We start from the raw sequence: 15,851 nt of genomic DNA on the forward strand, positions 1-15,851 counted from the left end.
TCAGCAGATAAAGTCTAAAACATGTAAGAGCTACACCAGAAAGTCTATGATCATTATTAGTATGGACTGGTAGAGGCTCTGGAAACCTCTGGGGTACTTATAGTTCATTATCATTAGTTATGCTGCTGAGGATGTGCCGTGAATCGGAGCCCTAGGACGGTGATACCAATAACCACCGTGAGGAACTTGTACTTCAAGTTTTCATCCACCAAGGGTTCCTCCAGACTTCGGCGTTTCTTGCGGAAATGTTCTTTGCCCATGATAAGATATCGGAGCTGGTTTAGCGTGTTGAGTTTATCGTAGTCGATTTCACTTCCACTGGACGATTTTTCACTGCCAGCATCGTCTTCCCATAGATCGTCTTCTTCTTCTTCATCCCCGTCAATGCTATCCTCTACTGTATGCTCCCAGTCAGTTTCGAATTGAGAAAAGCTGACTTCTTCGTTAGCAAGCAGAGATGCAAATGTTTGTGACTTGGCCTTCTTGGGTTGTTTGGCATCTACCTCGTTGAGATACTCTTGGGTATGATTCGAAAAGAGCCTCAGGCTTTGTTTGCGGTGGTGTGCTAGGAACCCGTAGTTGTCACAATCTCCATCGGCAACTGAATTGATGAATCGGCTCTTGAAGACAAAGTCATCATCTTCTTCTTCTTCACCCAGTGGTGCTTGAGCAAGACCAAGACCTAAAGACGAATCAAATAGTCCAGGCTTATTGGCCATACCCAATTTCGTGGAAAGAATAGGGTTGATGGATACAGACCGAAGCACGCGTTTCTTTTGGATAAGCATGTCTCTCAGTTTCTCTATCAATTTGGCATCTGAATATTCCACGTTGCCACGAAGATTGCTTCTGCTGGAAAGCTTCTTGATATTCTTCTTTTGCTTTTGAAGTTCAAAGCCAATGTATGAAAGAAGCTTCTCGTTATGCAATTTAAGAGATTGCAACTCAAACTTGAGTTTCATAATCTCCTGTTTCGTGATGTCACCGCTCAGAATATTAAGATCCGTATACAAACTAGAACGCTTGGAAGAAGACGTAAGTAAAGAGTCACGTTTCGAAGGCTCGAGCCCCTGAAGCTTACGGAACGCTTCGGCTTGATCTCCTCCTTGGTCTTCATCCGCTTCATTGAGATTGTTTAAAAGTTCCTTGGATGGTGCAGAAGCACTTCTGTACAGTTGATCCTGCTGTTCAAATTCCACCTTGATGGGCATGAAGTCATGGGAATTGTATCTGGAGTGGTTTGGTTTAATTAACAGATGTCTCTTGGATGTGCTGGCTGTCCGGCTAGGTAGCGATACATCGTGGTCGAAGTAGCCATTGGCGTTGCTGGTTAATTTCATAGGCGAAAGCACAAAGTCTTCTTGGTCTTTAAGTTGGATAGGGAGGGATTTATGTTTTTCATTGACATTTGAGTCAGGCGAAGGCGGGAGCCTGGAGGATTGTGGAGGAGGAAGTTTTTCAGGAGAAGGAGGGAACTGGAAGTTCTTAGCGACGTCCATGAAGTTATCTTCTTTATAGACTGGGCTCTTTATTGGCGAGGAAGTCTCTAATGCATAATCGTCATCCTCAACCAATTCGTCTGCTAGACTGCTGAGCATGTGGCTGCCGTGGACGCTTCCATCAGATTCGTCTTCAAAGTCGGCTGGGGTGATTTCGTGCCTCAAAACACTGGAACCCGAGGCAACTCTAGAAGCAGGCGCCGAGTTTTCAGCACCGTGTTCAAGCAAAAAGTCCCGTTCTTTCGTCAAGTACTCAATCTGGTCTATAAGCAAAGCCTTCAGGTTCCGTTCAAGCTCAAGGTCCAGCTGGAGCGCCTTCACCGACTTAAGTAGCTTGGCATACTTATCGTCCAGTTCCTGAGACACCTGGTGAGACTGGGACCGGCCGTGCTCAAGCTGCTGGAGGTACCGCAGCGACTTGCGCTGCAAATCGGCAATGGTATCCTTATAAAAAGCGATTTCCTTCTCGTAAAGAGCCAGCTCGTTACGGCGTTCCTCCTGAAGCGCCTTCATGACCCGTTCAGTGTTTGCAACTTTCACAGAGAGCTCGTCCACGAGCGTAGTCTTCTTCACAAGCTCTTCTTCAAGCAGAGCGTATTCTCTTGCTAGCGAGTTATGCTTAGCCACCAACTCGTGTTGTCGTTGTTGTAGCGGCAGTGCCGGTTCCATAGGCGGAGCCCTAGAAGGCGATTTCGACGGCGATTTCGACGCCCCCCTCTGTGGAGTGTTCATCAGTCTTAGCGGTGATCTGGATGCCCTTGGAGAAAGTAGTTCGTGGCGACGAGGCGACGCTAGGTCATGGTCCATGGCGATGGAGCAGGAAGGTTAGGGAAAGTGGATAAAGGAGGGAAAGTTGAAGGATTGGCTGGAAAGGCGGTAAGGAACGTGGGGAGGCAGGTGTTTTCACCGTTGGCAGAAGGTCAATATGGGAAGGGAAAAATATGTCAGTGTGGTTTGGGCCTTTGCTTGTTATTTGGATGTTATTGTTTTCATCCAAACAGGAAGTCGCAGGCAGCGTTGGGAAGTACAGTAAATGGAGCTTGTAGAGGGAAAGCAGATTTAGAGGATTATAGGGATTGGCTTAATTATGGGAATTTCACTTGGAATGAGTTTGGAATGAGTTTGGGATGTAGTTTGGGAAATTAGTTTATTGGTTGATTGGTTATTGGTTGATTGGTTGATTGGTGGTGGTGGCCCTCGGAAGTGGCGTACCCTCGGTATTGGGCTAGGTGAAGAAGGTGAATAAAAAGGATGGTGCTTTTTACTGGTTTTATGGATTTTTTGGTCTTTTTGAGTTATTGGCTGATTTGTGAGTTCAAAATGACCGGCCAATTGGAAAACAAGGCTCTGTTTATTCCCCAGAGGTTCCTCTGTTTACGTGTTTTTCAAGTGGTCTGAGTTTCAGACATGCATGTTTTTCGCAGCCACTGGACATGAAGAAGATGGAATGGTTGAAGAAGGGGAGTGGAAGGAGGGAAAGAGGGAATTGGCTGGTATTACTTATAGGGGTGGATTGAAGGGTCTTGGTTAGCGGTGGTTTTTTTTTTTTTTTTGGTTGGTTTTTGGGGAGTTGGGGACCTGGCGGTCCCCATCGCTAAGCGAGATCTTCTTCGAGACGAGCCCTAATTAGTCTTTTCGTGTTTATGGCGTCTTGCAGATTTAGACGTGAATGATGAAGAAGAGTGGAAAAGCCAGTTTTGAAGAAGAGATGTGTTTTAAGAGTTTTTGGTAGTTTGGTAGTTTGGCGTTGGAGGTATAGTGGAAGGTGGTTCTGGGATCTTCATGGGATCTGCTAGTCAACGTACTGAGTGTTCTTCGCTTTGGCGGTTTTGAACCCATGAATGGAAGAGGCTTGATGGTTAAGGAGGGGGCGAAGGAATGGGGGAGAATGGTTGGCGAAAAAGGTTAATTGATGGCAGGGATTGGGTGGAAGGGGAGGTGGAGGGGGAGGTGGAATGTATGGGTAGGAAATGATGGGTTGTATATTTAAACTGGGGATGAAGGCAATTGAATTCGTAGAAGTGAAGGTAATTTCGAAATAGAGAAGCATACGGCTTGACTTCTAGTAGCCTACAAATTAAAAAATAACAACTTGTGGAATTGCTATTCTTACCGCTAGACCTCAATATTTAGTTATATATTCTGCTGACTTTTTCAGGTTAGATGAAGTTGGTTAATTTTACGTCCAATACCCTTCAATGGCTTATGTTATTTTAACTGCCATTTGTTTCTCTCCCCCTCCTTCCCTTATGGGGTACTTGAGTAGCCGAAACTACCGTCAAGGCTTCCGAGGGTCCCGAGAAGGAACAAAGGCAATATAGTCAATTTAATTCAGCTAGAAGTTGTTCCACAAGAACACTTCAACACTAAATTTCTCCTCTAAGTGCTACTACACTATTATATTTGCGTATCAGCTTGATTACTGTTCCTTTCCCCTACCAATAACCATATCTATAACCCAGTAGTCAAGACAATGCCCTCGTCTTTAACCGTTAGCAACTAGAGTCATTTCACAATTACAAGCTACCCACTACATATCTTCAATCTGATTCTCTCACTGAACTCAGTAAAAAATACCACTGACACTGTAACACTTGTATTATAACTCACCTAGTCATACTACTATCACCACCACCTCCTCCACCACCTACTCTTCCCACCCAACTCAATTGACCACACCCAGCAACTTACCTTCCCTCCTTAACACCCTTCAATAAACCCACCACTACCATTCCACCCATTCTACCCCTCCCTCTCTCTCTACTGACTCTTCAATCCAATTCCTTGCATCTCCTCCATCTCCTCCATCAACCCAAAAACCATCCAAGTCTCCATCCAAACCTCTTCCAACCCCAGGGACGGAATCAAGCGGAACTGCCTGAAACCCATCTATTCTTGCACCAGCCAAGAAGAGTCCAAAACACACCACCATTTTTCGCAGCCAATACTGCAGTGAACTGACAGGAAGCATATACGGAAGACAGAGGGAAGAGACAGACATTGAAAGGTCCAGTTAAGATAATTGAAAATGGGAAAAGGAATGGGAAGAGAATATCAACACTTAAACAGTGGGAGACCAAATATCTTTCAACCCAAACTTCTTTCTTCATTTACCTTTCCATCTCTCCAGCTTCCTCCTCCCCCTCTTTTCCCTTCTCTGGTTTTCGCAGCCATTGTGTCAAAAAACCACTAAAACTGACCTTCCACAGGTCACCTTCCTTAACCAGTAAACACCAACGTAAAGTCATTTCCTCCTCTTTCTCTTCCTCTTCCATATTCCCAAAAAACACCCTTGCCTCACCTGAAACACGTAGATGGTTCCGCTTCCAGAAGACGCCGTTTTCTCGGAACCCGTGCCCAAACAGGCAACCATTCCGCGGAATTGAGGAAGTCCAGAGGGCTCAGCAAGAGATATCCACCATCAAGGGCCCCCAAACACCCTGAGCAGTCAAAAACATAGCGGCATCAGAGTCAGCTCTTCAGTATAGTTGTCCACGTTTTTCTGCCAATTTTCTGACTTCTCTAACCTGACTTCTCTTAGTCTGACTGCTCGTCCATCCTCCAGGTTCCGCGACAGAGTCGCATATCGCCTACCACTCTCTGCCTATCGGCAGATGCCGCCCACGGAATTCACCACCTCCACCATCAACATAAAAGGCCACCATTTCCCACCTCTTTTTCCGTTCTCCACGCTGCTAGCAATTCCCATTTACAAGCATCTACTCCATCATCCACCATGCCTGAGAATTATTCCGAAGAACAGTTCAAGAAAGAGATCGTCTCCAACTACGTCGATGTCATTGGCGACAAGCTTGGAGGTAAGGTGTTGAGCTTCTCTGACGAGTACTTTGCTCCTGCCGCCAACATGATCAAGTCGACTCCTGTTGTGTTTGACCCAACCAAGTTTGTTCACACTGGTAAGTGGTTTGACGGCTGGGAGACCAGAAGACACAACACTGAGGAGGCTGACTGGGTTATCTTCAAGGGAGGTGTTTCTTCTGCCAAGATTGTTGGTTGTGAAGTTGACACTGCCAACTTTACCGGTAACGCTGCTCCTTTCATCTCGGTGGAGGGTGTTCGTGCCGAGGACGACTCCCAGGTGGGTCCTAACTCCAAGTGGGAGGACATCATCTCCAAGGTGGAGTGTTTCCCATGCCGCAAGCACTTTTTCGTTCGTCCATGTGGTCCAACCAAGGAGAACTACACCCACTTCCGTTTGAGAATGTACCCAGACGGTGGTATTGCTCGTTTCCGTCTTTACGGTACAGTGATTCCAATCTTGCCAAAGGACCCAAAGACCGTGATCGACCTGGCGCTGGTTCGCAATGGTGGTGTTGCCGTCAAGGTCTCGGACCAGTGTTTCTCCAGTGCCGACAACCTTCTTTTGCCAGGCCGTGGTGAGCACATGGGAGACGGTTGGGAAACCAAGCGTTCTCGTGGTGCTGGCCATGTTGACTGGGCCATGATCAAGTTGGGTGCTCAGACTAACGTCCAGGAGGTTCTTGTGGACACTGCCCACTTCAGAGGTAACTTCCCACAGAAGGTGAACGTTAAGGGCTACAAGTCTCCACAGGGCACTGAGGCCAAGCCAGAGAGCTTGCCAGCTTTCGACTCCAGCGAATGGGAGGTCATTGTCAAGGACAGCAAGACTGGTCCACACGAGGAGTTCAAGTTCAAGGCCGAGAAGGCTGGCCCATACACGCATGTCATGTTGACCATGATCCCAGACGGTGGTGTGAAGAGATTGAGAATCTTCGGTACCGTTGCTTAAGCCAGGAACACATAAGGAAGGAACCGGGGCTGGGGCCACTGGTTTGTCCCAATGCATTTAGCCACTCGCCATAGCATTTAAAAAAAAAAAAAAAAAGCATAGTGTAGGTATACTTTGTAGAGGGTATGTCTAGGAGCAGGATTTTGCAGCCATTTTACCCTTTTGGGTCAAGTAATGATCTGACTCGGGTGGACTAAGATGGGACAGAAGTGGGCTGGAAGTTGATTGGAGGGGCAAGTAGAGGCTACTATGGGAGAATAGAGCACTAGGTCGTTGTTTCAGGGTAAACTGGTCTGTGTTGGTGGTTGTTCAGAGACTGAGTTTGACTCTGATGGTAGCAGTAACCAACCAGAGTATACTAGGGCTATAATTGGTTTCTATAACTAAGGATGTTTTATGCATCCTTTAATATAGCAAAATAGCGAAAAGATGTTTCTTTACATGGAAATTCCTAAAGATTTATACCAGTCAGATGGTATATATGATTTATACTGTAGGAGCAGTAGGCTACCACCAAAGAAGACACAGCGTATTCTATAAAGCAAAAGAATTATTATTGGGTAATCTACCGACCTTTATTTCGAAAATGCTTTATTTCGGAAACCTAATTTATATATGTATGTATGTAGTTTAGGTCCACTTACGTTCTACCCATACAACTGTCTATGGTAAGCCAACTAAGACCACCATGCCACACCCATTTCATAAAAACAAGCCCATACAATTAAATAAAACATCAATTGACCTCCTAAAACTTAAATTGAACCACCCAGTACCATTTCCACGACCCTTCCTTAATAACGTGGACAACCTAGCAGCTACTCTCTCCATCCTCCACCCACCATACTTAAGCACTCTACTGCTACATTGGCTGCCACTGCCACCACCAACCCCCAACCACCAACCGCCACCAATAAACACCCCGGGTTTCCTCTCACCTCTCTCAAGATCCATCTCTACATGCAACGGAATTCCTGTTTTTCCGTCACCTCTCAACCCACCTTAACAGAATCATCCTTCTTCCTTCTACCAGTCTCAGTAGAACCAGCCAAACCCACCAGCCATAACCACCAATCTTCCTCCTTTTCCTCTCCAAAAGGTCCACCCAACCAAGACTAACATCCCCTTCCCACACCACGACACCTTTAAACATCCCTCCCCCTCGACTTCTCATCCTCGTGGCTGACTGTGGGGACCCTCTTCTACCTGGTCCACTTGGACCTCTTCGCACTCATCTCAAATACACCATTCTTCCAAAATGCCTTCAATAATAGCAGCATTGCGGCTGAGGGCGCTTATAAAAGAGATATTTGCTGATTCAGAATTGCTTAAGACTGCTTCCCAGAGCCAGGTGATGGCTGTGGTGGACGAGATAGCCGAGAGGAACCCATACTATACCAGGACCTTCTTGAGTGAGTATGTGGACTGGTTGGAGAGGGAGACAGAGGGTGAAGATGAGGAGGGTGGTGGTGAAGATACCGATGGTGCTGTTAGTGGCGATGTTGATGGCGCTGTGGATTTGGTTGCTGAAGGGTTGGAGGGGCCAGGGAAGCTGATTGAGGAAGAAAAGAAGAGAGAGGAACTGGAGGAGAAGAAAGAGGAGAGCAAGGAGAGACTGCCAGGGGGTGAAGACGAAGAAGAGGAGGATTTGTCGACAGAAGAGTACGGAACCGTGGCGGGAATCGACCCAGAGGAGGATCCAGTGGTGGCTGCAAAATCCAGTGGAAATCAACCTGAAACGGGTGGTCACGGCCTGGAATCGAGGGATAGGGCTTCTTCAAACCTCCAATCGGCCCTTCCGACGCTGGATACTGACCCCTATGAGCTCCTTTGTTCCCTACTATCGTCCAGACCGCTTCCACCGACTGCACCAGACCTTCTACAGTACCCTATTGACGAATCGTCCAATTGGGTCTCTATTCGAGAGACTCCTCGGGTCATATCAGGCCAGGGCACTACAGGTGCTCGTACATGGAACGCTGCGCTTCTTCTAGCGTTTGTGCTTAACACAGATGGTCGTTTTAAGGGAGAGTTTGACGGTAGTACTGTTCTTGAGTTAGGAGCTGGTACGGGTCTTGTGGGTGCTGCCTTGGCTAAAAAATGGCAACAGCATAACCTTAAAAAGATCATTATTACTGACGGTGACGAAGGAGTTGTGGAGAAGCTTCCTCTTACATTGGAAACAAACGATATCGAAAAGCATAATATCGAATGCGCTCAGTTCCTATGGGGCAAGACAGTCCCTCCAGAAAACGTCGATATAGTACTAGGAGCAGATATCATCTATGATCCTAGCGTTTTGGATGTTTTGCTTGACACTTTAGGTGATTTCTTTGCCCAAGGAGCCAGGTACGCTGTTATCGCCAGGAGCGATAGGAATCCTGAAACGACGAAAGATTGGGAGAGAAAGAGTGATGAAAGGTTTGACAGGGAAGTTATCAGAGTGGAAGATCCCACAGTGTCGACTTTACCATGCTGGTTCCACAGCGGTGCAAACGATATCACCGTTGAGATAGTAAGGAAGAAGAGAGTTTGAGTGGATGATGAAGCGACAGAAAGCAGGCGTTAGTGAAGATTTTTTCTTCGCTTCTGTCGATCAGCATAATGAACGAAGAATGAAATAATGAAGTGAAGATGCATCGCCTTACGTGCAATTGCATGGAAGGGCTGGAACAAACGAACAATAACGAAGGAAGCATTGAATTTATTTTAGCCTGTTCGAAGAAATTTGGAGTGAAGAACGTATTCCTTCATTGTGAAAGGGATATTGAAAGGCTAATGGACATGGATATATGGACCACCGACCATTTGTATATAGCGAATTGAGTTACCATAATCTCCTTAATCGACTCGTTTAGAAGTCTTCGTAGCCACCCATTTCTTTTAACGCCCAAAAAGAAAGATTTACGTGTCTAGCTATACTACTATAGTAACACTACATTCACTTAGCCAGCCATAAAGTACACCCACCAACATATGTCCATTTTCCATACCACAAAAACCACTCATACTTCAAGCTTGATATCCTCAAATCCTCACTAAAACCCATCCAAATGTCCTTTCATTCCCAAACTGTCCAATCCCCTTCCCTTCCTTCCCTCCCTCCATCCCTCCCTCTCTTTCCCACGAAATGGCTGCAAAATACGTGCGCTCTCAATCCCCCATGAACAAACCATCCACCACCAACTCCCCAAATCCCCCAAATCCCAAAACCACCCAAACAAACAAACCAACCTCAATTCCCTATCACCCCAAATAAGCAAAACTTCCTCCCACTTTTCCCGGAATCCCTCCCTATTTATACTCCCACGGGCCCTGGCCCAGGTCGGGTTTCTGCCTTTCTGCAGACAAGCATCCTCATTGGCCAACCACCAGTGCGCACTGAGAAAGCGGTTTTTCGAACCAACTTTCCAGCTGTTTAACTACCTTAACGAAACAAACCACCATGCTTCCAAGATTCAACACTCCTATCTTGAAGAACTACTGGCCATTTGCCGCTGGAGGTATGTGAAGACGAAGGCTGGGCCGGGAACGGCCTGGCACGGGTTTTGATTGGATGAGGTGGAAGCTCTGGGGCAAGTAATGTTTGGAGGATCCGTGGACGTGCAAAGGATGGATATGAATAGTTGGTTTTTTGTGGGAATTGGTTGGCTGGGTGGACTGGACGAGGCTGGTTGGCTTTGTTTGGTCTATTTGGCCCAATTGAGTGGAAATGGTGGAGATGACCGGGTACCCCATGGCCAGTCTATTCACCATGTTCAACAGGAAGTTCAACTGGAAGTTCAACGAAGTCCAATATCATGTCCATCCACGATCTCCGTATATTGCAATTGCTCGAAGACGTCCATCCGAAAACTCGAATGCCCTGTTTATCCCTTTATTTTATTTCAATTACTAACAAACAGCTGCCATCACCTACGGATTGGTCTGGAAGGCCGCTGGTGCCATGCAAGACACTGACGAGTTCATCAACGACCCTCGTCACCCAAGATTTGCCAACGGTGGCAAGTTCATCGACTTGGAGAAGAGAGACCAGTAGATTACACGTTTAGCACAAGCCAAAATAACGAATACACATTAAGCGAAAAAGGTGGGCGTAGATCTGGGAGATAGAATGGTGGTAAGGGCCATAGCAAGAGGGAATGGAGAGAGTTCAATGGATGTTGGATCTCCTTGAGTGGAGACGTTCTTCGTGGTGTCAGTCTCCATGTTTGTCATAAGTATGGACATGACATGTACTAGTAAACCACGCATTTGGAACAGTTTCCATGCTTCCAATTTGATTAGAAGGTTCCCTATGTAATTCTAAGTCTTCTCTTGTTCTCCTTTCGCTCTTCATGTCATGAGTAATGGCGTTCCACGAACATTGATATTCTACTCTTAGAGGACCCCATGACTGACATTCAAGCGGAGCCCAATCCCTTCCTGTAAGCCAAAAAAGCTTCAAAGGTTCCAAAACATCAGAATATACTTCCATAGAACCTAAACGTTACCAGTTCATAGAATGTACCAGCTACTCCATCCTTTACCTACTGACCATAAATAACAGACATACCACGTCTTGCCATTTCAGAATATTACCTAGACAAGAAACCAGTCATTTCGGAAAATAACACGAAAATGTATAGCGACTTTGTGCTTGCAGAAAAATTTTTCACTGGTCTTGAGCCATCTGGGAGCCACAGTGGTGTCAGAACAACACGATCTCAACAAAGATGGCCATATTTCGAAGAAATTACATAAAAATGCCTTCTACGAATTCAATAAAAATTTACAAAACCCTCTATATCGTTTATACCGGCAAAACCCGTGTTTTGATCTTCTTTGCTTGATATGTATGGTCATTTACCCTTTTCAGAATACCTACTCAAGTGTGGTTCACCTCAGCCAAACCCAGTCAAAACCATAAAAAAGAACCTTCATTCACGTAATTCACGGTTTGCTGTTTACATCATTCATTCAACAATTGCTCTTCACGTTTGTAACCAGAACAGGGCTTATAACTTGAATGTCCGAGTGATCGCAATACCATAACCAGCCTATTTGGACCAGATCCCAGTAGAACCCTTGCAGAAACACCTTCTCTGCATTAGTCCGATGGATCGGAGCCACACTTACAAAAAAAAAAAATTCTTTCTATAGTGTTCATTATCCAAAATTATCCTAAACCTAAAAACCTAAAAACCTTCTCCAAATAAACCCCAATGTAGTGCAAGCACCTTCTATAATATAAACAACCTCCATCAAGCCAGCTCAACGGGGTGTCACAGACACCAACCACTTTCTGTAGTTCAGCTGGATGATGCCGTTGCTGCGTTCAACAGGTTCCTGACGATACACAGGTGGCTCGTAGCCAAAGGCATGCAGCGCCAGTTGGGGGAGCTTAAATGTGTAGTTGGATCCGTTGCATGGCAGCAGGGGCAGATGTTGATGGAGGCAGAAAGCACATTCGTACATGAAACCATCGGCTGGGGAGCCAGGAGTGGATTCATCGAACCAGTCTGGTTCGTTAGCCTCGAGTACGGGAGAATCCTGGTACTGAGGGTTCCATTCGGACTCGATATCGAGGTCTGTGTAGTCGACAAAGTCTCTTGGTTGGTCGACGGAATACATCACGGCTGAGCGGCTGAGCAGCTGAGCGTAGCGAAGCTGTGAAGCTGTGAAGCTGAAATATAAGCTGTGAAGCTGTGAAGCTGTAGCTTTAGCTAAAGTGTGTATCTGAAAAACTTAAACCAGAGCTTAAGTTATATTACGGCTGCAGTTGTTAAACCCAGCAAAATCCAAAACGAAGCCTTCTTTACTTCGTACCCTAAATATCCAAATATTCGTGGCTGTCAATGACTCTGTCAATGACTAACTGTGGTGGTTATGGCAGGCAGGCAGGTGACTCAGACGTATCAGCAAAGTCCAAGTGTCGCACGGTGAAAGTGTATCTTATCTGTAATGAACCTTAGTTCGGTTAGCCAAAACTGAATAAATTAATAAATTTTCAGTATCCAAATCATCCGGGGTCGTCTCCCTTATATATGTCCCACGCAAAGGAAAAACACCTAAAAACGCAACAATGAGCAAGTTGAAGCAACCACACTTAAACCGAAAATGCATGCCAAAAAAAAAAAAAATATGCCCTCGCCGCACCTTGTCGCTTTTTTTTCGCACCCACCACAGTCCACAGTTCCCCAAGCCTGTGTCTTCGTGCCACCACAGCCCACCACTGGACCAGCAGGGCCAGCCAAGAAGACAGTTGGGACCAGGGAAATGTTGCTGGGAGTATTGGCAATGCTTTTTGATGTGGTGAACGCTGGAAAATGTAAGGGTTTTTTGGGAAAGTGTTGGGTGTTACGAGACCGCACGTGCACAGTGCCTCCCCAGAGCCCACCGTGGGTCGGAGCTCGGACAGCTTCATCAGTGGCAGGAAATGGGTGAGGCAGCGCAAAGGAGGGCGAAAAAAGGCGAGGAAATGGATGCAAAATGTGAATAATGCGAGGCATAACCACCATAGGAAAATAGCAGGGGGAAGGCAGAGGGGGGATAAAACTTTTACTTTTTGGTGTTTTGTTAGGGGATTTGGAATCTACGGGGAAGGTGAATGGGAGGGCTTTTTTGGGGATTTTTTAGGTGGTTTTTTGACCTTTTTGGTGGCCCTGGCTGTGGTGGTTTTCCTGTCTCATTCCCTCCACACTTGTTTGTGACTCATGGCGGCTGCAAACTGCAAACTGCAAACCTACAGGGCGACATTCGGTCTGCCACAAATGCACCTTTCTTGGGCTAGGCATCACTGGACTCCGGTAACGGTTTGGATAAAAAAAATGTGTCACCTGAGACGACAAGACATGTAGTTGCATGCTCAGTATATGGGAGGAGAGAATATGGGTGGGTTTGCGCTTGTGCTGACACATGCCTCTTAGTAATCAAGGAGGGAAAGGGTAGGGTCCCCAAAGAGGGAACAAAAATAGAAGGCCCTGGGAGGGACGCAAAAAGAAGCTTCTAAGGCGTGCAATGTGGATTTTGCATCCATTGTGGGCTGCGCTGGCCAGCGCAGCCCTGGAAGGTTCTGGTACAACTTGTTGTGGTGGCTCTGGAACCTTCCAAGGCAAAGGACTCAGGGGAACTCCCTTCTCTCTATACATCTTCTACACCCTCTACACCCTCCTGTCTTTCCTGTGTTTCCTGTTCTTCTGTGGCGATGTCTGCAAACACCTGCGATGTCGTGAGGGCCAGAACTCAACACCCTGAAACCGCCAGACATCATGGTGCCGAGACAAGGGTCAGTTTGTGGAGCCACGATTTTTCCCGTTTCACAGTATTTGGTCCTACTTGGCAATTGTTCAATGTGGTGTTGTAAAATGCTCATTACCGTACCCTCTACATGCCCATTCTCTATCCTGGTCATTCCCTACGTTAACCTGTCTTTCGCCGCCATAACCACCATTTTGTTGCTTTCCATGCCCCATTCAGTAAACGCAGCAAACGCTGCTGGACAATGCAATCTCCTTCACCTCACCGACCAGAGCTCAACACAATGCCTCGGCGCATTCTAGAATCGCTAGCGCTGGCTGGCAACCAAGCCATCTTAGACCCAGGCAGGGCCAAGGCAGGACCTTCCTGACCGCCTTCGCCAAGAACCAGTGCTTCTCGGTCACTTACCCCGAGATCAACACTTCTGCCTGTGTCTGTGTCTGTGTCTCTGTCTGTGCCTCTGTGCCTCTATACCTTCACCTAGTTCTCTACATCTACACTTGCTGCTATTGTTTCAGCTGATCTACCCAAATCACTTGCTTATACCCGCTACTGCCAGATTCTTGCTGTTGGTAGCTGCTGGTATCTGCGATCTGGCAGGCTTCCGTCTAGACGAGGTTACCTGTTCTGGCAAGCCGATGTCGTCTATGGGCGGAAACAGAATACAGAAAAACATCGGCAAAACAGTGACTCAAAAAGTTCCCGTGGTTTCCGTTTAGTTTCTATTTCTACTTCCATTTCTAATCTTTTTATTTTGATTTCTGTTGAGCAATACAGACCTAAATCACTCAATGCGTTATCTCTACCAGCCATTGACCAATGGACCTTGCTGTTTCCCCAGAATTTTCCTAAAAAATGACACAAATGGCAACCTTCTCGCTCCGTGTGCCCGTAAAGTGACAAAACAGAAATTCAAAAAAAAAATACAAACAGAAATGCTGCCAATGTACCACTAAATCAACGGCTTGGCCTTGCTACTGGAGAAGTGCCATGTAAACGCATAATTTTTTTTTTTTCGCAGCCATTTCTGGGGTCCAATTCCCCTCTCAAGCAAAACACTGAGTTGCTGCCCCTATGTAAGCTATTTTTTGAACTTGGTCTTGTCGTTCTGGACTCCCTTTCTTCCGAACTTTCCTCGCTTATTTTTGGCACGTATTGTTGTCTGACGCTTCCCGTGCCTTTGGTCCAGAATCATCACCGCCTCGCTGGTGCACGGGTGTGGGACAAGAGTGGTACCCCAGACGACCAGTAGACAAGGAATGGGTAAGTGTAATTGATACATCGGACCCCTTCTGGTCACTCCAGTCCCCTAACTCCGCCATCACCACGAAATACACGGTGTACGGGATGGAATTGTGATTTTTGAAGTATCTCACGTGACCTATCACGTGCCAAAACTCCACCTTTTCAACTTCCAATCCAACTTCCCTTCCAACACCAATGACCATCTACGCTTTCTACATCTTCGACAGGCATTGTAGCTGTATCTACTCGCGTGAGTATGCCCATGCTTCACAAAATCCAGGCACAAACACGTCGTCTTCCCAGCTTCCTCCGACGTCAGCTTCCTCAAACCTCGGTTCCGTGAACAAGAACAACAACTCAGACACTGCAAAGCTTCTATTTGGTCTCATCTACTCGCTCAAGAACTTATCTTCGAAATTGGCCACGTCAGATTCACAGAACTTGCTACGTTCGTTTAGTACGGGCGCTTATAGAGTACACTTTCTAGAATCACTTTCCAACTACAAGTTCGTGCTACTTTCTGACTTGGACACAGAAAACCTTCAAAACGCCCTTTGGGACTTGTATTCTACGGTTTTTCTTAAAACGGTTGTCCATAACGCATTGAGCCCGGTGGAGTTTGGCGAGAACAGAATCAGCAATGCTTCCTTCATCCAACAGTCAGACAACTACCTACTGGCACTTCCAGTGTTTCACTAGAGCTGAATATAGTGTGGTGGCATAAAGCCATGGTTTAGACTGACTTGTGGATACTTGGCTGTTTCAGAGCCATGGTTTACGTTGTTTGTGGAGACCATGCGCGTGTGAGTCAAAAGCCATGGTTCTTTTGCTGACACCACATCAACAAGAGAGCTTATGGTGATGCCACACGTGCGCTGCAGAGATTCACCGTGGCTTCCTTCTCTGGGGTGTGGTGGAATGTGTCAAAGTTCCAGAAATGTGGCTCGTACAGTCGTTTCGCATCCACATCTGGAAACTATGGCTTCTTTAGGCATGAGTTGTCGTTCTTTTGCTGCTTAGAAGCGCTTTGCAGCTGCATTCTTCGAGGGCTATCCCTGGAACGATCGTTTAGGACGCGAGACGTCTGTGGCGAACGT

At 46.5% G+C, this 15,851-nt stretch overlaps 5 protein-coding genes across 5 annotated transcripts; 3 read left to right on the plus strand and 2 right to left on the minus strand. All coding sequences in view use genetic code 12, as the record gives it.

Annotated features, from left to right (window-relative positions):
- Nucleotides 1-113: 113 nt before the first annotated feature.
- On the minus strand, nucleotides 114-2,306 carry CXQ85_002962 (uncharacterized protein; the record flags this gene model as incomplete). The annotated part of the gene is made up of 1 exon (XM_025486622.1): nucleotides 114-2,306. One exon carries the CDS (start codon nucleotides 2,304-2,306, stop codon nucleotides 114-116), a length of 2,193 nt encoding a protein of 730 aa, XP_025344172.1.
- A 2,929-nt stretch (nucleotides 2,307-5,235) lies between these two features.
- On the plus strand, nucleotides 5,236-6,270 carry CXQ85_002963 (allantoicase; the record flags this gene model as incomplete). The annotated part of the gene is made up of 1 exon (XM_025486623.1): nucleotides 5,236-6,270. One exon carries the CDS (start codon nucleotides 5,236-5,238, stop codon nucleotides 6,268-6,270), a length of 1,035 nt encoding a protein of 344 aa, XP_025344173.1.
- A 1,258-nt stretch (nucleotides 6,271-7,528) lies between these two features.
- Nucleotides 7,529-8,806, plus strand: CXQ85_002964 (protein-lysine N-methyltransferase; the record flags this gene model as incomplete). Its single annotated transcript, XM_025486624.1, has 1 exon — nucleotides 7,529-8,806. The coding sequence occupies one exon, from the start codon at nucleotides 7,529-7,531 to the stop codon at nucleotides 8,804-8,806; it is 1,278 nt and encodes a 425-aa protein (XP_025344174.1).
- Nucleotides 8,807-11,523: 2,717 nt separating this feature from the next.
- CXQ85_002965 (uncharacterized protein) lies at nucleotides 11,524-11,883 on the minus strand (the record flags this gene model as incomplete). Its single annotated transcript, XM_025486625.1, has 1 exon — nucleotides 11,524-11,883. The coding sequence occupies one exon, from the start codon at nucleotides 11,881-11,883 to the stop codon at nucleotides 11,524-11,526; it is 360 nt and encodes a 119-aa protein (XP_025344175.1).
- Nucleotides 11,884-14,949: 3,066 nt separating this feature from the next.
- CXQ85_002966 (TRAPP subunit) lies at nucleotides 14,950-15,453 on the plus strand (the record flags this gene model as incomplete). Its single annotated transcript, XM_025486626.1, has 1 exon — nucleotides 14,950-15,453. The coding sequence occupies one exon, from the start codon at nucleotides 14,950-14,952 to the stop codon at nucleotides 15,451-15,453; it is 504 nt and encodes a 167-aa protein (XP_025344176.1).
- Between the last annotated feature and the right edge of the window lie 398 nt (nucleotides 15,454-15,851).

Source organism: Candidozyma haemuli (genome assembly GCF_002926055.2).
Source record: "Candidozyma haemuli strain B11899 chromosome Unknown D_2014730914, whole genome shotgun sequence".
NCBI classification, from domain to species: Eukaryota; Fungi; Ascomycota; class Pichiomycetes; order Serinales; family Metschnikowiaceae; genus Candidozyma; species Candidozyma haemuli.